The following is a 23591-nucleotide window of genomic DNA, read 5'->3' as shown; positions in this document are numbered from 1 at the left end:
CTCCCGCAAAATTCAAGCGGCATGTCTCGGGTCCACGCAAGCCGTCCAGGTCGCCTGCCAGCGATCCCCGCGGAGTGGCCTCCGCCCCGCTCTGCCCAAGGACCGGAGCAGGGCCGGACTTCTCCTGGGGCGGTCCCGCGCTCAAGAGCTGAAAGAGGCGCGCGGGCCACACCTCCAGGTTCCCCAGCCCAGTCGGGCTCGGGCCTGCCCCGGGGCGCCCGCCGCCGCGCGCGCCGACCCCGCCCCTCTCCCGCGCCCCCGCCCCTCGGCCGCTGCCTCCGCCTCCGCCTCCTAGCAGGCCCGCGACGTGCCCGGCCGGCGACCGAGCGGCGGGGACTGCGTCCGGCGCACTCACTTCCGCGTCCCGCCGCCCTCCGGCTCGCGCGCGCCCAGCCACCGCCGCCATCGGACAATAGACCAACCGCCCGGCTGCCGTGAACTTCCCGCCGGGGCCCGGCCGGCCCGTGTGCCCCGGATCCCGATCCCCGATCCGTCCCCGCGCCGGCCACGATCGCAGCTCCGCGCCACCGGGGGAAGCCGCGGAGGACCGAGCGCCCGGTACGTGCTCGCGCCTCCCGCCGCCGCGCCTTCGCTCCGGCCGGGCCGGTCCTGGGCCCTCTGCTCTCTGCTCTCTGCGCAACTTTCCCTCCTGTCCAGCGGCTGCTGCCTCTTGTGGGTGTCTTGAGTTTGGTTGCTTAAGGAGGATGTGATTTTTTTTTTTTCTTTTTCCGTATTTCTTTTACGTTTTATGATTTGAAACCGAGAAAAGAACTCACAGCCAGCTCGGACAGCCAAGCGCCGCCAGCCGCCCCCACGCGGACACCTCCGAGGGGAAGGGGAATTGGAAGCAAATTTGGCCCAAGTGACTTTGAGGCCTCAGCATCTGCTGGACTCTAAGGCCCTGGGTCATGACTCTCATGCTGGGCAGGTGGAAGGCTGTACCTGTCCTGGGCTGGACTTGAGTGTCCGCCCTCTGCCAGGACCCCCACCGCCCCAGCTCCACGCACTCAACTAGGCTAGGCCGGGTCAGCAACATGGATAAGTATGACGACTTGGGCCTGGAGGCCAGTAAGTTCATTGAGGACCTGAACATGTACGAGGCCTCCAAAGATGGACTCTTCCGAGTGGACAAGGGTGCAGGCAACAACCCGGAGTTTGAGGAAACACGCAGGGTGTTTGCTACCAAGATGGCCAAAATCCACCTGCAGCAGCAGCAGCAGCTCCTACAGGAGGAGACCCTGCCCAGGGCGAGCCGGGGTCCCGTTAACGGTGGGGGACGCCTGGGCCCACCGGCCCACCGGGAAGCTGGTGGGGGCAGCAAGCTGGCCGCGGACGGTGCTGCCAAGCCCCCTCTCGCTGCCTCAACCGTGGCCCCTGGGACGACCATCACCGTGGCGCCTGGGCAGCCCTCGTACCCACCCCAGGAGCAGAGGGCCAAGCTGTACGTCCGGGGTTCGAGGCAAGGCAGCCAAGACTGTGGGTCCAAGGAGAGCATGGCGAATTCTGAGATGTCTGCTTTCCATCGGCCGGGCCCCTGTGAGGATCCCTCCTGCCTCACCCACGGAGACTATTACGACAACCTGTCCTTGGCAGGCCCCAAGTGGGCCGACGACCCGGGAGTGTCCCCTGGCATCAGGCTGGGTGTAGGAAGTACGTGGTCTGGGACCCCAGGGAGCGACCCACTGCTGTCTAAGCCCTCCAGGGATCCTCACCTGTACCAACAGCTCTCCCCAGGCTCTGGCAGGTCTTTGCAGAGTGGCCAGGATGGTGGGCTTGGAGGAGGCAACAGCGAGAAGCCAGCGGGGGTCTGGACCACCGCCTCCTCCCAGCGAGTGAGCCCTGGCCTCCCTTCCCCTGGCCCAGAGAATGGGGCCCTCCCGAGGTCTGCTCAGCCCAGGACCCCTTTCTCAGCGCCTCTGGCCCTGAACCGGCCCAGTCAAGGCTCTCTTCCCAGAACAAACTCGGGGGTAGGGAGTGAGATTTCAGGCACGATGCCCAAACCCACTGTGGACCCTCAACCCTGGTTCCAAGATGGGCCCAAATCTTACCTTTCTAGCTCTGCCCCTTCATCCTCGCCAGCCAGCATGGACCATATGCAGACGGGTGCCCTCCCTGGGCTGGGTCCCAAGCCTGGCTGTACAGATCCTGGCGTTGGTCCCAAGCTCAGCCCCAACAGCCTTGTCCATCCAGTGATGTCCACCCTGCCTGAGTTATCTTGTAAAGAAGGTGCCTCCAGCTGGGCCTCTGATGGCAGCCTGGGGCCTGTGCTCCCAGAGACGCCAAGTTCCCCCAGAGTGAGGTTACCCTGCCAGACGCTCGTCCCGGGCCCTGAGCTTGGACCCACGGCCGCCGAATTGAAGTTAGAAGCCCTCACCCAGCGTCTGGAGCGGGAGATGGATGCTCACCCAAAGGCCGATTACTTTGGTGAGTAGTGAGAGGCTGGCGTGGTTGCCCACAGCGAGTGACGGGGTCCCTGCATTTGGGCATTAGGGGGAAACGCCCCCTACCCCCACCAGGGATGCTGTCGCTCCCCTTGAGTGCGCCTGTCTTTTTTTTTTTTTTTAACTTCCTCTTTCAGCTGCTTCTTCTGAAACTTGAAAAGAGACTTGAGATCATCACTAGGCAGAAAGCGGATCTTGCTGCTGGTGGTTACCCATGTGCGAAGGGCAGGATTGCTCATGACTGGTCCCCGCAAAAAGGGAAATCTGTGACTTTGGATTTCAGGGGTTTCGGGAGTGACTTAGAACCTGTCACAGTGACTGGCTCAGGCGGGACCTGAATGGGCTTCTTAGAAGGTCCATGTACCCCTGAGGGTTCGTTCCATCAGTTGCTGGCTGTGCCAGGGGAGCCTGGCTATTAGAGGACCAGTGGTTGGGCGTGGGCTCTCTGCGGGTCCCTGTGTGCACGTGTGTCTGCCTGCACGTTCTGTGTTCAGCAGAGGGAGGTGAAACTCTGACATGGAAGGCTTTGTTCTAGAGCCGTCCTTCTCAAAGTGTAGTCTGAACCTGCAGCGTCCTTTTGCCTGGGAACTAGTTAAAAATGCAAATTCTTAGGCCCCACCCCAAACCTACTGCATCAGAAACTCTGGCATGGGGCCCAGCAGTTGGCATTTTTCACAAGCCAGCCCTGCTCCTGACGTTCTGGGAAATTGGAGACCCGTGCATTCGGCACCTTCCAACTCAGCACCCCTACCCTGACTACTAGCCAGCAGCCAGGTTACACCCACAGTCGTGGCTCCTAAGAGAATGGAAGATGCTCTTTGTTGGTTTTTCTTCCTCTTGCAGGTTTTGTTTTATTCTCTTTTTAAAGCCACAAACTCTCGGAGACTGCTGGCTTCAGCTTTTATTTTTTCCTCCATGCAGAGTTTGGAGGCAGCAGAAAAGCAGAGATAGCATCCTGTTGAGTAACGATGTAGCCATCTCACAGAAGTGCTAACTAGAAGAGCCTGAGTTTTATTTATTTTTTTAAATTACTTGCGATTGGAGTATCGTTGCTTTACAGTGTTGTATGTTTCTGCTGTTGTGCAAAGAGAATCAGCTGCATGTATGCCTCTTGCTTGGGTCGCCTTCCCATTTAGATCGCCGCACAGCATAGAGTTGAGTTCTCTGAGGTGTACAGTAGTTTCTCATTTTATTTTATGCATGGTATCAATATTTTATTTTAGTTTTTCATTTTTGAACTGTGCGTAGTTGAGGTCACCGTTTCCCCGTATGAAGGCTTTTGGTGGGGGGCAGGGAAGGCCCTGCACAGGGAGGGTGACTGGCTGGCTGCTGTCTGCCCCATCCTGCATGAATGAATGATTCTGTCCCGAGGTGCTTGGAGGGATGTGTCCGAGGCACGGGCACTGTGTTCTTGCTTCTCATGAGAGCCTCGCAGGAGCAGCGCTCACACCACCCTGGGCAGTCAGAGGTCAGGCTGGCTGTTTACTCGGCGTTTATGTTTTAGAGCATGTAGCGGCCTCTCATTGTGAGCCATCTCTTCTCCTCTGCAAATCCCCCTCCTTGGGGATAATACTTTTCTCTGGAAATACTGTGGGCTTTTTTTTTTTTTTTTTTTAGTTTAAGCTGTTGTATTTTTTTCCAGTTTTATTGAGATGTAATTGACACACAATATTGTATAAGTCTAAGATGCACACAGCATAGTAGTTTTTAAAAAAGATTTCTAAGTTTTTGCTTTTTAAAAGGTTTTTAATTTTTAAGCAAATTTATTTATTTATTTATTTTTGGCAGCGCTGAGTCTTCGTTGCTGCTTTTGGGCTTTCTGTCTAGGTGCGGTGAGCTGGGGCAACTCTTGTTGAGGAGCACAGGCTCTAGAGCGAGGGCTCAGCAGTTGTGACGCGGGCTCAGTTGTCCCCCCCGGGGCACGCGGGGTCTTTCCCGACCAGGGATCGAACCCTTGTTCCCTGCGTTGGAAGGAGGATTCTTTACCACTGAGCCACCAGGAGAGCCTCAGCATGATGATTTGATTTATGTAATGATTTGATTTACAGGCATCATAAAGTGATGATAACAATAAGGTTAGTGAACATCCATCATCTCATCTCATCTCAAAAAATTACTTTTTTGAAAAAAAAAAAAAAATTACTTTTTCGTTGTGATGAGAACTCCGGATTTCCTTTAACTTTCATATGCAACATATAGCAATGTTAGTTATATTATATATCGTGTTGTACATTATATCCTTGGGAACTTTATGCCTTTGACTGCTTTCGTGTCCCATTCCCCCTCTCCCCTTCCACCTACCACTGAAGTGAAGTGTAAGTCACTCAGTCGTGTCCGACTCTTTGCAATCCCATGGACTGTAGCCTGCCAGGCTTCTCTGTCCATGGAATCCTCCAGGCCAGAATACTGAAGAGGGTAGGTGTTCCCTTGTCCAGGGGATCTTCCCAACCCAGGGATCGAACCCAGGGATCAAATCCAGGTCTTCCGCATTGCAGGTGGATTCATGCATTCATTCATTCATTCACTGTCTAAACCACCAGGGAAGCCCAAAGAAGCACACACCTTCCCTGATGTAGCCACAAATCCGATCTCTTTTTCTATGAGTTTGAAGTATAATTGATCTACAACACTGTTAGTTCCTATTATGCAATGTCATGATTCAGTATTTCTGTACATTTCTGACCATCACAAGTCAGTCCAGTTACAATATGTCACTATATGAAGATATTACATTGTTATTGACTGTATTCCCCACACTGTACATTTCATATCCATGACTGGTTTATTTCACAACTGAAACTTAGTACCTGTTACCCTCCTTCAGCTATTTCTTTCCTCCCCACCCTCCCTCCCCTCAGGCAACCACCTGTTTGTTCTCTGTAGCTATACCTCTGTTGATGTTTTTTGTGTCTGTGTGTGTTGGTTTTTTTTTAGATTACACATATATGTGAAATATAGTATTTGTCTTGAATTTTTAATTTCAAGATCATTAAACAACAAACAACGGTTTTATTTTTGGAGGGAGGCAAGTTCACACACCAGATCATAGCAGAACTATTAGCTAACACTATCCATTCATCCATCCCGTATTTACTGAACATCTGCCTTGACGTACGTAATGAACGGGGCAGACAGAAACCCCTACTTCTCCAGAGCAGGTGGTGCAGGAGAGGGAGGCAGGAGATGAACAAAATAAATAATCAGGTTTGAGGGAGAGAAACAGGAAGTGGAGAGGATGGAGCCTCAGGGCAGGGAGTCGAACCAGGGAGGTTTCTGGTTTTCAAGCCAGTGATCAGGGGAAATCCCATCGAGAAGGTGGCTTTAGAGCTAGGCTTGAAGGAGGCCGGGGTGACCCTCGAGTCTGCTCTGGGAAAGGGCATGCTCAGCAGGGCAGACAGCAGGAGCAGAGGCCCTCGGGGCCTATTTACTTTATTCATGTGAGCTTAGGAAGGAAGCCCATTTCACCAGCCTGGAAACTGAGGCTCAGAGAGGTTAGATGACTGATCCCACATCTCACAGGGCCTACTGGGTACAGGTGAGGTCTGAGCCCCACAGTTGGGCCTCCCTGCCCATTCCTCTTTATTATTATTATTATTTTAATGTGCTATTGTCACATGCTTTTTAAAAAAGAAATTTGCTTTATTTCTTCTTTTAAATATATTTTATTTATTTATTTGATGCATCAGGCCTCAGTTACAGCACGAGGAATCTTTGTTGTGTCGTGGGGAGTCTTCCGTTGCCACGTGTGGGCTTTAGTTGTGGCTCTCGGGCCACGGAGCGCACAGCCTTCAGTGGTTGCAGCGCAAGGGCTTAGTTCTGTGGCATGTGGGATCTTAGTTCCCCCACCAGGGATCGAGCCTGCGTGCTCTGTGTTGCAAGCCGAATTCTTAACCACTGGACCACCAGAGAAGCCCCGCTTCCCACTCTTCTAACCAGCATTGCCCAGCTGCCTCCCAAGCACAGACGTGAAAGCCTGCTTTATTTATTTACTTTTATGTTTTTTTTCTTTAATGAAGAATAACTTCCTATAATATAAAATCGATCTGTTTAATTTTAAAAGCAGGCAGTGGCATTTAGCGCTTCCGTCATGTCGCGCAAACAGCACCCCTGTCTAGTTCCAAAGCATTTATTCATCACCCCCAGGGGAAACCCACACCCGTAACTCAGTTGCTTCTCAATCCCTCATCTCTCCCAGCTCCTGGCAGTGGACAATCTGTGTTCTAGCCCTCTGACTTTGCCTGTTCTACCACTGTATGAAACATTGAGGGTATCATATCTAATTTATTTTTTCACTAAGCATTAGAGTCACATGTAGAAAACTCCAAAGACAGAAAAACAGACGGAGTGACGCGTTAGTCTCCTTCCCACCCGTTTGTAGCCTAGCATCCTGGCGTGTGAGTACGTGCGTGTATCTCTCTGTGGGTCGCAGCCAGGCCTGCTGTCCACCTGCTCTCTGCCTTTCCCTCCCAACGGCGCATCTTGGCGGCTGTTCCACATCAGCACGTGTTGCGCTGACTCGGTGTCACCCTCTGTGCATGTGCTCTGGTCACGTAAGCAGCCTCATGTGGACTTCAGGCCAACTGCAAGTTGCAAGCCTAGCCTGGGACAAACTCCCAGGGCGGGTGGACTACATTTGTGCCCTTTAAGTGTTGTCTAGTCACCCTCCGCTGATGGGCGCCCTAGTGCCCATCATATAGGAGAGCTTTGGTAGCTGAGCTCCCAGCTGCTCTAAGGAACCGGCCACGCAGCCGAGGAGGACATGCCTCCTGGCCGTCAGGGCGTGGCCCAGCCCTGCTGTGGGACCTTGAACACACCCTAGCCCCTTCCAGGCCTCTCCCCTTCTCCATAGCACGAGGAGCTTGGCCTGTTGAGGGGCTCACGTCAGCAGATGCCTTTCCCGTCTCTAGATCTGGTGTTATCTGACAGATTTCTGTTTGTCCAACACACTAAATAAAGATGAAATTTTACTTCTAAATAACATGAGTTAGAGCAAACTCTGGGAGAGAGTGAAGGACAGGGCGCCTGGTGTGCTGCAGTCCGTGGGGTTGCAAGGAGTCAGACACAACTTAGCGACTCAACAACGGAAAGATTATCTATTGATACAGGGCTCGTGCCAGAGAGAATCAGGGAAATGCAATGGTCCCCGTTAGAGTCAATGTAATTCTAGCCAGAAGCAAAGCGGAGTTGATGTTTCGGTTGGTTACCTGGACCCCTTCCTGGACATGACCTTGTGGGAAGACTTTGTGAATCCCCAAGACCACCTTCGGGAACCCTTGGGTCTGAAGACACCTCAGCGCCTGGTTATTGATCAGCTCATCACTGAGGACCCTTCTGGCATTTTCCTTGGCCTGGTCTCGTGGGTTTGGGACACTTTGGTCCCGGGAAGGCATTGCTGCCCCTGGTCCTACCGCCGTGTTCCTCTGCGGCCGCTTTGCGTGTTTCTCCCTCGAGGAGAGCTGATGCTGCTGAGAGGACGCCGTCGGGTTCCTTGTCCGGGCCTCGCACTTGGACGGCGCCGCTGTGGGTTGTTTTCACGCCAGTGGGTTCTCTCTCACCTTTTCCTCCTCAGTGGCCATCTGTCCTCCGCACACTGGGCCTCTCCTCCCCTTCTAAGGAAGAAGGACACAGATGAAGCACGCGTCGCCGGCTGGGTGACTGGGGAAGCTGACCCCGAGGCAGAGCCTAGTGTGCAGGGGGCGGCCTAGGGGACACTGCTGGGACCGTGTGTGTGGAGGGCGGGGGACGCAGGAGTGGGCAAGCGGGACGCCCCGGCTGCGCTGCGGGCCTGACCAGCCTGGGCCGACCCCAGGGGGGTCTGGGGCTGGAAAAGCCCTTCAGAGCTGCCCCGAATTGGGGTGAGACGGCCTGGCCTTCACCACTCCCTCCTTGGTCCTCTCCGGGTGGGCATGACCAGCAAGGTGCCTCTGTGTAGCTGGGGCCGTGCCCAAAGGGGCTGACAGCTGAGGGCTGCCCCCCTGCAGCCCCAGCCACTGTGCCACGCTCCTTCACTGAAGGGCGATCTGGGCACCCTGCCACATCCCCTGTCCAGGGCAGATAAGACCCCGCTCTCGGTGACCTTGGCTGTGATTTTAATCATTGTGATGTCTGTTGAGCGCCTGTATTTAACCTTCACAGCCAGACTCCGTTCTCCTCCGTTTGCAGTTGAGGAACCCAGGCCGTGAAGGGTTCAGGGCCACACCGCGGTCGGTGGTGGTGTTACCCCACCAGCTGGGGCTCCGACTCCCTGAATGAACTGGGCGGCGTTTCTGGGCTGAGGTGGATGTTCTCTGAGAGCCCCTCCAGATTCAGTCTCTGCTCGCTGCTGAGGAGGCATCAGTGGGCTCCCTGCCCTTTCCAGGGTCAGGACTCTGGACCTGCAGCCACCCCCCCAGGTCTCCCCTCCCCCACTGCTGTGGGACAGCCACACTCTGTTAGGTGCCAGCGAGCAGGGTGGCGGGGCAAGAGGAAGCTGGTTCCAGGGTCCCGGTCACCCAGCAAGTGGATGGATGGACACTTGCCCACCTGCACGCCTGGCTGCGTCTTCAGTTTTCCTGTCTTGGGTGGACATTCCTGCAGCAGTATGTGAGCTCGGAAAACTGTTAACAGCAGACCCGCCTTAGCCTGGGAGCCTGAGGAGAGGTGTGACTCCTCCCGGGGATGGCCCAGCCCTGCCAGGGGCCAGGGAGCCTGTCACACCTGATTTTGTTTTACTAGCAGCTCAGGAGGTGAAGTAAGCAGTCCAGACAAGGATCCCATATGTGTCCTCTCTGTTCCCTCCCATCTGACCGTCTCTTCAACATTGAGCTACAAGTTGTCTTAATGACCTTTTTAAGTCTCATCTGACGTCCAGGCTTCCCTGGTGGCTCAGTTGGTAAAGAACCTTCCTGCCAATGCAGGAGATGTGGGTTCTATCTCTGGGTTGGGAAGACCCCTGGAGAAGGAAATGGCAACCCACTCCAGTATTCCTGCCTGGAGAATTCCATAGACAGGGGCATCTGGTGGGCTACAGTCCATGGGGTCGCAAAGAGTCAGACATGACTTGAGCTTATTTATCTGACTTCATTAGCAACAGTTGCTTGAAATATGGGGTTTAAGTCCAGCCTTGAACGAACAATTGAGAGTGATTTTTCAGAGCATTTGTCATATAAAAGAAAACAACATGGGCCAATCCTGTAGAAGGGGGGCCCCTCCAGGTTTCAGGACAGTGGCCTCTGTGCACCCCAGAGGCCCCACTCACCGCCACCCCCCCCCCCCCCAGACATCAGGCATTGCAGTAAACCCAAGCCACACGCTGAAGTAAGAGAAGGGGACAGAAGATCATTAACCATCGGGCCTGTCTGAGTAGCTGGCATGACCAAGTGTGGGAACTCCTGCCCACATTCCATTAGGAAATATGGTATGGTAATTTGGACCTACTGGATCCAGGCTTCCGTAGCCATGGAAGTAAATTTCTGATCCTTTGGTAACTTTTGTAAATGACACTCCAGAGTCTAAATCTGCCTGTCTAGCCCAGCAGGTGTACACCCTAAGACGTGGGGACTCCTAGCCGTTTAAAAATTGCATGGCAAACGTGGATGTTTGTTTGTTTGTTTTTGTAGGCCAGGTAATCTTCCCCTCAAAACCAGGAGTGTATGTATTTTACACTTTTTTAAAAAAATGGATGTATAGTATATACATACTGGCTTCCCAGGTGGCTCAGAGGTAAAGAATCCACCTGCCAACGCAGGAGACGCAGGAGGTGTGGTTCAGTCCCTGGGTCAGAAAGATCCCCTGGAGGAGGGCATGGCAACCCACTCCAGTATTCTCACCTGAATAATCCCATGGACAGAGAGGAGCCTGGCGGGCTACAATCCATTGGGTCGCAAAGAGTCAGACACGACTAAGCAACTAAACAACAGCAACAACAGGAACAAAACACACGTATTATAGATGCTCACAAGGTGAACATGCCTAGAACTCAGATCAAAGCACAAAACAGGACCAGCACCCAAGAAGCCCCCTGCCATGTGCCCCCCACAGTGATCACCACTCTCCAGGCAGAATTGTGGCTTCTGACTGCAAATACGAGGTTCTGAGCAATCGTGTGGTTTAAAGTAACTTCTAAAACCTGCACGTGCGTGCTAAGTCGCTTCACTCATGTCCGACTCTTTGCAACCCTATGGGCTGTAGCCCACCAGCCTCCTCTGTCCATGAGATTCTCCAGACAAGAGTACTGGAGTGGGTTTCTGTGTCCTCCTCCAGGGGATCTTCCCAACCCAGGGATCGAACTCAAGTCTCTTACATCTCCTGCATTGGCAGGCAGGTTCTTTACCACTAGTGCCACCTGGGAAGCTCCCTACAACCTTGAGATAATTATACAAAACCTATCACGGCAGGTTTGGGATGGAAGGAGAGCACAGGGCTGAGCAGGGTGCAGCCAAGGCTCAGACAGCAAGGAGTGAGTGCCGTCAGCGGGACTGTCCAGCTCGCTCCGAAACAGCGGCTGCTCCCTCGTGGCCAGGGGTCAGGGCTCCGATACTGTTTGGGTCCTCTGTGTTGCGGTCCAGACGGATGGATGGTTTATCATATGCTTTATCCCTGTTCCTTACCTACCTCTCTCTGTAGGATTTCTCTTCTGAGATTTTGGGGTGGAGGGATTATGAACAACCCCCAGGGTTTATTCAGAGTGAGTCACTTGTTCACTGAGTTCACTTGTCAGCAAGGTACACATGTCCAGTCCCTGCCGTGCTCTTAGCACTGGGCTTGGAAGGACGCTGGAGGGTCAGACTCAAGTCCTTGCACTTGGAGTGACAGCCACTGTTCTGTCACCCCAGCCTCAGGTCCAAACTCGGGGTGTCCCCCGCAGCCCCACCACGATGACCAGCTCCTGTCGCACCAACTTCATGGCTGGTCCTGAACTCGCAGAGTTCCTTCTCACCCCAGGACTTCTGCTCTTGCTGTTCCCCAGCCCATGCGTCCGGCCAGCCTGGCGCGGCCCCCAGCGATCCCCCTCGGGGAAGCGGTGGGGAGCGGGTCTGCAGCTGCGGCCCTGGTCTGTCCTGACAGCGGTTTCCCACAGCGGCTGCCTCATCCCATCAGGCTGTCTTTCTGAGGTCCTTCCCCCGTGAAATGTTTCTGCTCTGTTCCTTTGTAACCAGGAAAGCATGTCTTGTTTTTTCCATCTTATTCTCATGCTCTTTTGATTCATAACCCAGAACATCGAATTGACCCGATGTGGCTATTCCTGCCAGAGGTTTTTTAATGTTCCTTTACATCTCTTGATTTATGGCTCCCACTCGGGAGGAAGAACTGTGGAAGAAAGGCATGCATCTGGGAGTAAGGCAGCCAGCTGTTCTGGGTCCCAGGCTACCAGCAGCCCCAGGTGTGACGTGGGGCCACCTGCTCTTCCTGTACTGAGCCCTGGGGCACCTCTGAGGGCCCTTCCTGACCCGGAGTCCTATAGCCGTGGGTCCAGTTGGATGCCTGGATCTTGGCTGGTCAAGTAACAAGGGTCTGGGCCTCAGTATTATCCACTGTGGCAAGAGCCTGGAAGGGCAGAGGGTTGACCTGCCAAGCTTCTCGTCCCCCTTCCAGGCCTCTACAGAATTAAAAAACAACTTGTTTTGTTTAGTTACAGTTCCATTTTCAGTTGTAAGCAGTACTCATTTTTTACTTCAGGCATGCCAGAAAATACATTCAACTAAAACAAGAACCACAGATCACTGACTTGCCTTTTGTCCTTAGAGTAATCAGTGTTCAGATTTTCTGCAGAAAGTTTCTCATCCCCAGTAGAGGCCAGAGCTCATGTGATGCAGGAGGGATCATGGTTCTTGGCCCTTTGACCAGATGTAGAAGCTTTTACTGAGCTAGAAGCCAGTTTGCTCTGCAGGGTATGTCTGATGAAAGGGAGTTTAGGAAGGACTTGAAGATGCCCTTTAGGAAACAGCCACACTTGGGGAGAGAGTGGCATTACAGGGGTCACCGCCGGAAGCCTTTTGGGGCTCTCAATCTAATTCTGATTTTGTATATTTTTGGCCCTGCTGGGTCTTCACTGCTGCATGGGCTTTTCTCTAGTTGCAGCCAGCGGGGGCCACTCTCTAGGTTCAGGGCATGGGCTCCTCATCTTGCTGGCTTCTCCTGGCGTGGAGCACGGGCTGTAGGGCGCACAGTCTTCAGTTGTTGCAGCGAGTGGGCTCAGTGGTTGAGGCTCCCAGGCTCTAGAGCAGAGGCTCAGAAGTTGTGGTGCACGGGCTTGGTTGCTCCGCAGCATGTGGGATCTTCCAGGATCAGGGATCAAACCCATGTCTCCCGCATTGGCAGGTGGATTCTTTACCACTGAGCCACCAGGGAAGCCCTCTCATTCTAATTAAACTTGGGGTCCCTAGTGTGGGTGACAGCAGGGGACTAGCCATGGGACTCAGTGAACTTGCTTTTGCTGGCATTTCCCAGGACACTTTGAAGGGCTCTTGTGTTTCTGGGTCTCAGCGTTTCTAGGTCTCAGGCTTAGCATGGGGCGGGGAATAGTGACCTCGGGGCCTGGCCCTTCAGGCTCCTCGTGGAGGTGGGTGGATGTCTGTTTCAGGAATGGAGGGGCTTCACTTAGGGTGTGGAGGGGGAAAAGGAAAGGATGTTTACCTGGGTTGTGGCTCTGAGGTAGTTTTGCTAAAATTTATCGAGCAAGTTGCTCTGTGTCAGGCACTTCGCTAATCATCTCACATGCATTAACGTGTTTAATCCTTCCAACAAGCCTGTCTTATGATCCCCGTTTTATGGATGGGGAAGCTGAGGTACACAGAAGTGAATAACCTGCCCAAGATATCTATTAAGGAGCTTTGCTAAGCCCGGGATCCTGACCTGCATGCCGCACTGGCCCTCGGCTCCTGGGAGCACAGGGGCTTTCTGACAGAGGGACCTCAGGGGGCATCGTGGCCACGAGGAGGTCAGGCCTGAGGCCTCCCCCTTTGCAGGTGGAGTGATGAGGAAGGCAGGCCACGGCGGGGGGGATGCCTGAGGTGGCTCGAGGGGCGCATCCCCCTCTCGCAGCCAGGTGTGCCCTCCGGTTCGTCTTCAGGCCAGGAGCCAGGGGCTCATACCAGCCCCTCCCTGCTGGGTGGCGACCATGCAGGCTCAGCGGTGTTAATACATACGTGGGCTGCTCAGGAGTCTTGACTGCCCACAACTCATCGGGCCCCGGACTTCTCCTGTTCCCCTGAAGGGTGTGGGTTAGGGCGGGCAGGCCATGCCGTCGGTAGTGCCCCGTGACACCCCCAAGTGTTGTGCGCAAGGACGGGGGTGTGCCAGCCCACAGTTTCTTTGGGGGTAGCCAGGGTGCCTGGTCTCAGGGTCAGTATCAACCGCAGGCTGTGTGTCTAGATGTTTAAACCCAAATGTCGGACGAAGCTACGCTCAGAGTCCATCTGGCAAACCGGACAGAAACCTTACCCTGAATCAAAACAGGCCTCCAAAATTTCCAAGGCGTGTCAGCTGCAGAGTTGTGCCTGCCAGCAAATACATATATCTGTGTCAGGCTTTGTTTGTCATCTGTCCCCTCCCAGGGAAACCAGCTGGACGTAGAACTTCAGGGTCATGTTGGAAGGCTGGAGGCTCTCTGCCTGAGTGTTTCTGAGGGAATACTTTAGAGCCAGGTTATTTTTACATCTCGAGAGCCACGAGTTTAGACTTGGCCAAGCTCTCCCCTCATCTGTTTTGTTCTGTGATTCGTCTCCGCGTGTCCCGGGGGAGCGCGGTCTGGTTACTCCCGGTCACTGGAAGTTAGTCAGGAGTCCTTCCCCCCAACACATGTCTTTGTAACATATAGAAGGTTCTGGAAGCCTTCTGTGATGCTGTCAATCACGAGGAGGGGACTTGAGTTCTGTAGCTGGTCCTGGGAGGTCTAGTGACTCAGGTCTTTCAGGGCCTTGTAAACACGGCCCCCATCTTATAATGCAGCCCTGAGTCAGGGGGTACCCGTCACGGCAGCCGTGGGCCTGACTGCATGTGACAGTCACCTCAGCCTCAGAAGACAGTAGCAGATTGGCCTTTTGCTGCCTGGGAGCCTGACAGCAGCTTCCCTGTTCGGCCGAACCTCCCCATGAGCCGAGTTTCTGGTTTCCTTTCAGCAGAGTGGAGCCAAGTCGCGGCCGCGTCTGCTCACAGGACAGGCAGGGCTGGCCCCGGGGAGGAGGTCCGGTTTCCCGCCTGCCGGAGCATCTCCTGTTCAGTCCCCCTCTCCCCCTCCTTGGCTCGTGTTGCTTCCCGCTGGTGCAGTCAGGTGGTGAATGTAGAGAGAGGCGGATTTCAGGGCTGGGCCCCAGCGCGTTTGCTGACAGCTACGGTCATGTGGAACATGCTGGCAGCAAGATGCGGGCCTTCTGTGCCAGCCCGGACGCCCTGCTCCACTTCACAGACGGGGACTGGAGGGCCTGTTCAGTTCAGTTCAGTTCAGTTCAGTCGCCCAGTCGTGTCCGACTCTTTGCAACCCCATGAATTGCAGCACGCCAGGCCTCCCTGTCCATCACCAACTCCTGGAGTTCACTCAGACTCGTGTCCATCAAGTCAGTGATGCCATCCAGCCATCTCATCCTCTGTCGTCCCCTTCTCCTCCTGCCCCTAATCCCTCCCAGCATCAGAGTCTTTTCCAGTGAGTCAACTCTTCACATGAGGTGGCCAAAGTACTGGAGTTTCAGCTTTAGCATCATTCCTTTCAAAGAACACCCAGGACTGATCTCCTTTAGAACTGACTGGTTGGATCTCCTTGCAGTCCAAGGGACTCTCAAGAGTCTTCTCCAACACCACAGTTCAAAAGCATCAATTCTTCGGCGATCAGCTTTCTTCACAGTCCAACTTTCACATCCATACATGACCACTGGAAAAACCATAGCCTTGACTAGACGGACCTTTGTTGGCAAAGTAATGTCTCTGCTTTTGAATATGCTATCTAGGTTGGTCATAACTTTCCTTCCAAGGAGTGCCTGGGCTCCTTATAATTCTGATTCCTCTTCTGTGCTTCGGCAAATGTGGTCATTTGCCTCCAAAGCTGATCTTGGGTTCAGGGCTGTTGGCTGGGAGGAAACGCCTGGCTCTAGGGGTGACGGTGTTTTGGAGGCGGGACCCAGACACTGGATGGGGGGCGTATGGGCATCAGTTGGATGGAAGCGGGTCCCTCGCTGGCCTGCCTAGAGCCCAGCCACAGAGCACAGAAGCCGGAGTGGGGAGGGCGTGATAAATAACAGATGCGCCTCGGGCAGCAGGCCAGCGGGTGGTGATGACAGGCACTTCTCCTGGTTGACCCGCCACGTCCCTCCATGAGATCACGTCCCAGCAGAGGTGACAGCGGAATGCCCTTGTCCCCTTAAAAGTGCTTGGTCATCATCAGCCGTGCTCATGAAGTCAGAACTGCTTTCTTTTGGGAAACAAAATTGGAGCTGTATGATAATCCAGCTCTTAAGAAATAAGGAAAGGACTTCCCAGGTGGTCCAGTGGTTAAGAGCCTGTCTCCCCTGGTCTGAAAGCTGAGATCCTACATGCCTCGGGGCAACAGAGCCCTCATTCCATACGGAAAGATCCCAAGTGCTGCAACTAAGACTCAAGGCAGCCAAATAAATAAATATATAATTTAAAAAAAGAAATAAGGACAGTGAGGAAATCAAACCAAACATCGATTTAGTGACAGGATTCAAAATACAAAACCCCGGGCCTGGTCTGTAGAAGTTACGCGTAAAGTATTTGTTGAATGAATGAATCATGGAGTGTATGTATCATGTTGTGCCATCAGAGTGAAAAGTGGAAGTGTTTTGGTTACGATGCCAGCAGGCTGATAGGCAGTGGCTGCTGCAGACGCAGTTTTTCTCCGTCGCTTGGGCCCGGTGGTAGCTGTGACGCCCTGTGTGACGCCCCGTGTGACGTCTTTCAGACCTTGACCACCGATCTGAGCAGAAGGGTGAGCTTACTGAGTGAGGACTTGGGTGACGTGGCTGGTGGCGGGTGGGCTAGTCTGTAAGCCTGGAGAGGTCCTGTCCCCCAGGGCAAACCTGAGACGTGACCACATTTTGCCGAGAAGGGGATTTCAGTGGGACGGCATGGAACTTGTGTGCATCTTTGGATGGTTTCCTGTCTTGCTTGGCCCAGTAGAGCTCTGGAGTCCTGAAGCAGAGTAGTGGGTATGAACCCCAAATAGAACACTGACTTTCCTGTGCCCAGAGGCTCACAGGAACCTAACCTTGTGTTTCTTCTGGGAGCAGTGATTTGCTATTCACAATTTCAGCTTCCCTGGTGGCTCAGTGGCTCAAAGAATCTACCTGCCAATGCAGGTGACATAAGTTCAATCCCTGGCTCGAGAAGATCCCCTGGAGAAGGACTTGGAAACCCCCCCAAAAAAGAATACCCAAGTATTCTTGCCTGGGAAATCCCATGGACAGAGGGGCCTGGCAGGCTACAGTCCATGGGTCGCAGAGAGCTGAACACAACTTAGCGACTGCACAACAACAGAACAGTTTGGTGTTTGTGGTGACTTTATGGAGCATAACTGCCTCGCGAATAGCGAGAATCTACTGTAGTATTCTTTTGTCTGCCTTATTCACCTAGATAATGTCTGAAATTAATTCCTGTGGCTGCCTGAGTCAGTGGTTGGTCCTCTTATCAGTTCAGTTCAGTCGCTCAGTCGTGTCCGACTCTTTGCGACCCCATGAATCACAGCACGCCAGGCCTCCCTGTCCATCACCAACTCCTGGAGTTCACTCAGACTCAGGTCCATGGAGTCAGTGTTGCCATCCAGCCATCTCATCCTCTGTCGTCCCCTTTTCCTCCTGCCCCCAATCCCTCCCAGCATCAGAGTCTTTTCCAGTGAGTCAACTCTTCACATGAGGTGGCCAAAGTGCTGGAGTTTCAGCTTTAGCATCATTCCTTCCAAAGAAGTCCCAGGGCTGATCTCCTTCAAAATGGACTGGTTGGATCTCCTTGCAGTCCAAGGGACTCTCAAGAGTCTTCTCCAACACCACAGTTCAAAAGCATCAATTCTTCGGCGCTCAGCCTTCTTCACAGTCCAACTCTCACATCCATACATGACCACAGGAAAAATCACAGCCTTGACTAGAGGGACCTTTGTTGGCAAAGTAATGTCTCTGCTTTTGAATATGCTATCTAGGTTGGTCATAACTTTCCTTCCAAGGAGTAAGCGTCTTTTAATTTCATGGCTGCAGTCACCATCTGCAGTGATTTTGGAGCCCCGAAAAATAAAGTCTGACACTGTTTCCACTGTTTTCCCATCTATTTCCCATGAAGTGATGGGACAAAGTCTGACACTGTTTCCACTGTTTTCCCATCTATTTCCCATGAAGTGATGGGACCGGATGCCATGATCTTCATTTTCTGAATGTTGAGCTTTAAGCCAACTTTTTCACTCTCCACTTTCACTTTCATCAAGAGGCTTTTGATTATGTAAAGTTTAAAAATAAAATAAAATAAAAAACAGGTTAAAAAAAAAAGAGGCTTTTGAGTTGCTCTTCACTTTCTGCCATAAGGGTGGTGTCATCTGCATATCTGCGGTTATTGATATTTCTCCCAGAAATCTTGATTCCAGCTTGTGCTTCTTCCAGCCCAGCGTTTCTCATGATCTACTCTGCATATAAGTTAAATAAGCAGGGTGACAATATACAGCCTTGACGTACTCCTTTTCCTATTTGGAACCAGTCTGTTGTTCCATGTCCAGTTCTAACTGTTGCTTCCTGACATGCATAGAGGTTTCTCAAGAGGCAGGTCAGGTGGTCTGGTATTCCCATCTCTTGAAGAATTTTCCACAGTTTATTGTGATCCACAGAGTCAAAGGCTTTGGCATAGTCAATAAAGCAGAAATAGACGTTTTTCTGGAACTCTCTTGCTTTTTCGATGATCCAGTGGATGTTGGCAATTTGATCTCTGGTTCCTCTGCCTTTTCTAAACTCAGCTTGGACATCTGGAAGTTCATGGTTCACGTATTGCTGAAGCCTGGCTTGAAGAGTTTTGAGCATTACTTTACTAGCATGTGAGATGAGTGCAATTGTGTGGTAGTTTGAGCATTTTTTGGCATTGCCTTTCTTTGGGATTGAAATGAAAACTGACCTTTTCCAGTCCTGTGGCCACTGCTGAGTTTCCCAAACTTGCTGGCATATTGAGTGCAGCACTTTCACAGCATCATCTTTCAGGATTTGAAATAGCTCAACTGCAATTCCATCACCTCACTAGCTTTGTTCCTAGTGATGCTTTCTAAGGCCCACTTGACTTCACATTCCAGGATGTCTGACTCTAGGTCAGTGATCACATCATTGTGATTATCTTGGTCATGAAGATCTTTTTTGTACAGTTCTTCTGTGTATTCTTGCCACCTCTTCTTAATATCTTCTGCTTCTGTTAGGTCCATACCATTTCTGCCCTTTATCGAGCCCATCTTTGCATGAAATGTTCCCTTGGTATCTCTAATCTTGAAGAGATCTCTAGTCTTTCCCGTTCTGTTGTTGTCCTCTCTGTCTGGGCACGGATCGCTGAAGAAGGCTTTCGTCTCTCTTCTTGCGAGTCTTTGGGACTCTGCATTCAGATGGTTATATCTTTTCTTTTCTCCTTTGCTTTTCGCTTCTCTGCGTCTCACGGCTATGTGGAAGGCCTTCCCAGACAGCCATGTTGCTTTTTTGCATTTCTTTTCCATGGGGATGGTCTTGATCCCTGTCTCCTGTACAGTGTCCTCTTACACTGCCTAGTAATACCCCGTGGTGTGAACCCACGTCTTTGTATTTCCCTTTGAAGGAAGTGTGGGTTCTCTCAGTGTAGGGCAATGATGAGTACATCTGCTGTCGTCAGTTGTGTGGACATATGTGCTCATTTCTCTGGGCGCATATCTAGGAGTGGAAATGCTGGGTCATATGGTAGGCGCGCGTTTAGCTTTCCCAGCAGCTGCCAGCAAGCTCCCAGCGTGGCTGTGCACTGTGGCATTCCTGCCAGCGGTGCGGGAGCCCTCCTGTGCAGCGTGTGTGTGTGTGTGCAGATATCTGTAATTGAAGTATAGTTGATTTACAAGGTTCTGTTGGTTTTAGGAATACAACATGATGATTCAACTTTTGCAGATTATACTCTGTTATAAATTATTACCAGGTGATGGCTATCACTCCCTGTTCTCTGCAATATACCCTTGTGGCTTATCTGGTTTTGTGTGTGTGTGTGTAGTAGTTGATATCTGCTAATCCCATACCCCATATTTGTCCTTCTTCCTTTCCCTCTTCCCTTGGGTAACCACAAGTTTGTTTTCTGTATCTGTGAGACTGTTTCTGTTTGCATATGCATTCATTTGTATTGTATTATTGTATAAATGATATCACACAATATTTGTCTGTGTCTGTTGGATTTATTTCACCAAGTAGCATATTCTCTAGGTCTGTCCATGTTGCTGTAAATGGCAGAATTTTGTTCTTTTTAATGGCAGAGTAGTATTCCATTGTGTGTGTGTGTGTGGGGGGGGAGTACATCTTCTTAAAATCCATTCATCTGTTGATGGATGCTTAATTTGCTTCCATATCTTGGCTATTGTAAATAGTGCTGCTGTGAGCATTGCGATGTGTGTATCCTATTAAATTGTTTGTTGTTCAGTCACTCAGTTGTGTCTGACTCTTTGTGACCCCATGGAATGCAACACGCCAGGCTTCCCTGTTCTTCACTATCTCCCAGACTTTGCTCAGACTCATTGTCCGTTGAGTCCATGACACCATCCAACCATCTCGTCCTCTGTCGCCCCCTTCTCCTCCTGCCCTCGGTCTTTCCCAGCACCAGGGTCTTTTCCAGTGAGTCAGTTCTTCACATCGGGTGGCCAAAGTACTGGAGCAATATTCAGGGCCGATTTCCTTTAGGATGGACTGGTTTGATCTCCTAGCAATCCACGGGACTCTCAAGAGTCTTCTTGAATTAGTGTTTTCATTTTCTTCAGATACATACCCAGAGTTGGAATTGTTGTTGGGTGGTGTGGTAGTCCTGTTTTTAGATTTTGGTGGACCCTCTGTGCTGTTTCCCATAGTGGCCACACTAGTTCTATGGTCGTTGGCTTGACCTGCCTCCGGAATTTCTCTGGGCTCTGTTCTGCTTGTCGCTTTCTAAACCACCTGCTCTGCAAGCTGGTGTCACTTGGCTGATACTCTTCTAATTTCTTCTGTTGCAATATCTTTGCAAGAGATTTCCATCCCTTTTTTGGTAGTTACTATGCTGTCTTTCTGAAGAAGATCAGCCCTGGGATTTCTTTGGAAGGAATGATGCTAAAGCTGAAACTCCAGTACTTTGGCCACCTCATGCGAAGAGTTGACTCATTGGAAAAGACTCTGATGCTGGGAGGGATTGGGGGCAGGAGGAGAAGGGGACAACAGAGGATGAGATGGCTGGATGGCATCACTGACTCGATGGACGTGAGTCTAAGTGAACTCCAGGAGTTGGTGATGGACAGGGAGGCCTGGCGTGCTGCAGTTCATGGGGTCGCAAAGAGTCGGACACGACTGAGCGACTGAACTGAACTGAATTGATGCTGTCTTAAGGGTTTGATTTTTTTTTCCCCTGCAGCTTTCCTCTGTGGTTTTTGTCATTTTAAAACTGTTTAAACAAACACTGTAGAACTGTAGAAAAATCAGAACATAATAGACAAAAATAATAATATTGAAGTTGACCAAAAATTTTGTTCAGGTTTTTCTGTAACATCTTATGGAAAAACCTGAATGGACTTTTTGGCCAAGCCAATTAAAAGTGTCCATCATTTACATAGGGATGTAGAAAAGTCAGAACATAATAGACAAAAATAATAATATTGAAGTTGACCAAAAACTTTGTTTGGGTTTTTCTGTAACATCTTATGGAAAAACCTGAATGGACTTTTTGGCCAAGCCAATTAAAGGCGTCCATCATTTTACACAGGGATAATCATGCTTAAAACAGACTATTTTATTGTTATTATTTTTAACCTGTTATTGTTTTTTAAGTATTTATTTATTCATTTAGCTGCACCAGGATCTTCATTACCACGTGCAGGATCTTTAGTTGCGGCATGTGGGATCCAGTTTCCTGACCAGGGATTGAACCTGGGCCCCCTGCTTTTGGAGCAGAGTTGTAACCACTGGATCACCCAGGGAAGTCCCAAGACAGATGGCTTTTTTTTCCCTAAGACAGACTGTTTTAAACGCATAGATATTTAGACTTTGGCTAGAATCATAGAGGTTGGGGGGTCTCCCGGGATGCCACAGAGCCAGAGTGCAGAGGCACTTTCCATTTCTGTTGCTCGTTGGAAGCGGCACTTCTGTTTGGTTTCTGGAACTTCTGGGGGACTCTGTGTCATTCCAGCTGCTGGCTTGATTTTCTGCAGGCTGAGCAGCCAGTCTAACTTCATGCAAGTTATTAAAGAATCAGACTTGAGAGTCTGGAGCCTCTCCCCGCCGCCCCCCACTGGCTCCATGCAGCAGAAGACCCCTCTTCTCTCCTGTGTGTCACTCAGCAGTCCAGGGAGCTCAGTCTTCAAGTCGACCAGTTCAGATCGTTAGGAAGTCTTCTGTTTGAGCTCCCGTCTTCCTAGATCTGACCCAACTGCCTGTTCAAACGACCAGGTCCTGTCACTACTGGCCTCAGAAAAGACCCCCTCTTCTCCTCTTCCCCATTCCACACTCAGAATTGGAGCCATCGTCCAGCCAACCTTCTCTCCTCTACTTCCTCCCCTCTCCCGGTCCATGCATGATGGACATCCCCATTCCTGGCTCCTCTCTCTGTCTGGCTTAGTTGTTCAGGCCCCTCCCTGAAAGATGTCTTGGTTCTTGGTCTCCCAGGAAACTCATGTCGTTGTGTGCCTCACAGGTAGCTCATCCGTTCTGCAGATTCTAAATGGGGTAGTCTTTAAAAGCAGTTATTTTGTCTTTTCTCAAAAATGGGAATGTGTTACACTCTCAGTCGAGCCCACAAGTGATGTTAAAACCTCCGTTTTGAAACCAACGTTCCCACACACTGCTCAGGACTGTTTAGGAAGGAGTGACGTGCAGGGGTTTCACCCGTGCCACCTCTCAGGCTCCCCGCAGCCCTGCAGCACGCCCAGGACTAGTTCCCCGTTTTGAAGATGGGAAAACTGAGCAACGAATTAACTGGTCCAAGATGGCTCACTGGCTCAGCCCTGAACCCATCAAAGCCTGCTTCCGGACTTCCTCTTTGTTCTAAGGGCAAGTCTTTTGCTGGTGTTTCTCTCCCGCCAGTCCTGAAGCTGGGGACTCAATCCAGCCCAGCTCTCTGCTCCTGACTTCCCAGGGGAGGGAGAGGAAGGATGGGGTGGGGAGGACTCTGGGAACTGCAGAGACAAACGTGTCCCCTCAGCTTCACAGGTCCACCGGTGTCTTTCACTTTGTCTTGTTGTTCTTCTCCGTCATGCCCTTTTCTCATCTTGGGTGAATGTGGATCTTCACCATCTCTAAAATCAGCTTTGTTATTTCTTTTTTTTTTTAAGTTTTTTTTTTTTTTGATGATGACCATTTTTAAAGACTTTATTAAATTTGTTACAATATTGTTTCTGTTTTATGTTTTGTTTTTTTGTCCATGAGGCATGTGGGATTTTAGCTCCCTGCTGCTGCTGCTGCTAAGTCGCTTCGGTCGCGTCCGACTCTGTGCAACCCCATAGATGGCAGCCCACAGGCTTCTCCATCCCTGGGACTCTCCAGGCAAGAACACTGGAGTGGGTTGCCATTTCCTTCTCCAATGCATGAAAGTGAAGTCGCTCAGTCGTGTCTGACTCTTAGCTCCCTGACCAGGGATCAAACCAGCACCCTCTCCGTTGGAAGGCAAAGTCTTAACCACTAGACCATGAGGGAAGTCACCCAGCTTTGTTATTTCTAAGGAAAGTTCAAGACTTGATTTCTTCCTTGGAAAAAAGGATTTTTATTCCCGTTCCTTTCTGGTTGCACGTGGTTAGCTGTACCTTTGGCATCAGACCTTCGTATGAGACTTCTCACAGCTGTGTGTGTGTTAGTTGTTCAGTCTTGTCTGACTCTTTGACATCCCATGGACTATAGCCCACCAGGCTCCTCTGTCCATGGGATTCTGCAGACCAGAATACTGGAGTGGATAGCCATTCCCTTTCCCAGGGGATCTTCCCAACCCAGGGATTGAACCCAGCTCTCCCTCATTGCTGGCAGATTCTTTCCT

The 23591-nt window shown here is 51.5% G+C and overlaps 1 protein-coding gene across 1 annotated transcript in view; it reads left to right on the top strand.

Moving 5' to 3' along the window:
* Positions 1–326: 326 nt before the first annotated feature.
* LIMD1 (LIM domain containing 1) overlaps positions 327–23591 on the top strand; it is a 75459-nt gene continuing 52194 nt past the window's right edge. The window contains exon 1 of the mRNA XM_006077501.4: positions 327–2424. Within this exon, the coding sequence (XP_006077563.3) occupies positions 1035–2424 (1390 nt within the window). The 5' untranslated portion in view covers positions 327–1034. The remainder of the gene's footprint in view (positions 2425–23591) is intronic.

The sequence above is a fragment of the Bubalus bubalis genome, chromosome 21 (assembly GCF_019923935.1).
Source record: "Bubalus bubalis isolate 160015118507 breed Murrah chromosome 21, NDDB_SH_1, whole genome shotgun sequence".
NCBI classification, from domain to species: Eukaryota; Metazoa; Chordata; class Mammalia; order Artiodactyla; family Bovidae; genus Bubalus; species Bubalus bubalis.
This window is presented reverse-complemented; position numbering and strand designations above follow the sequence as displayed.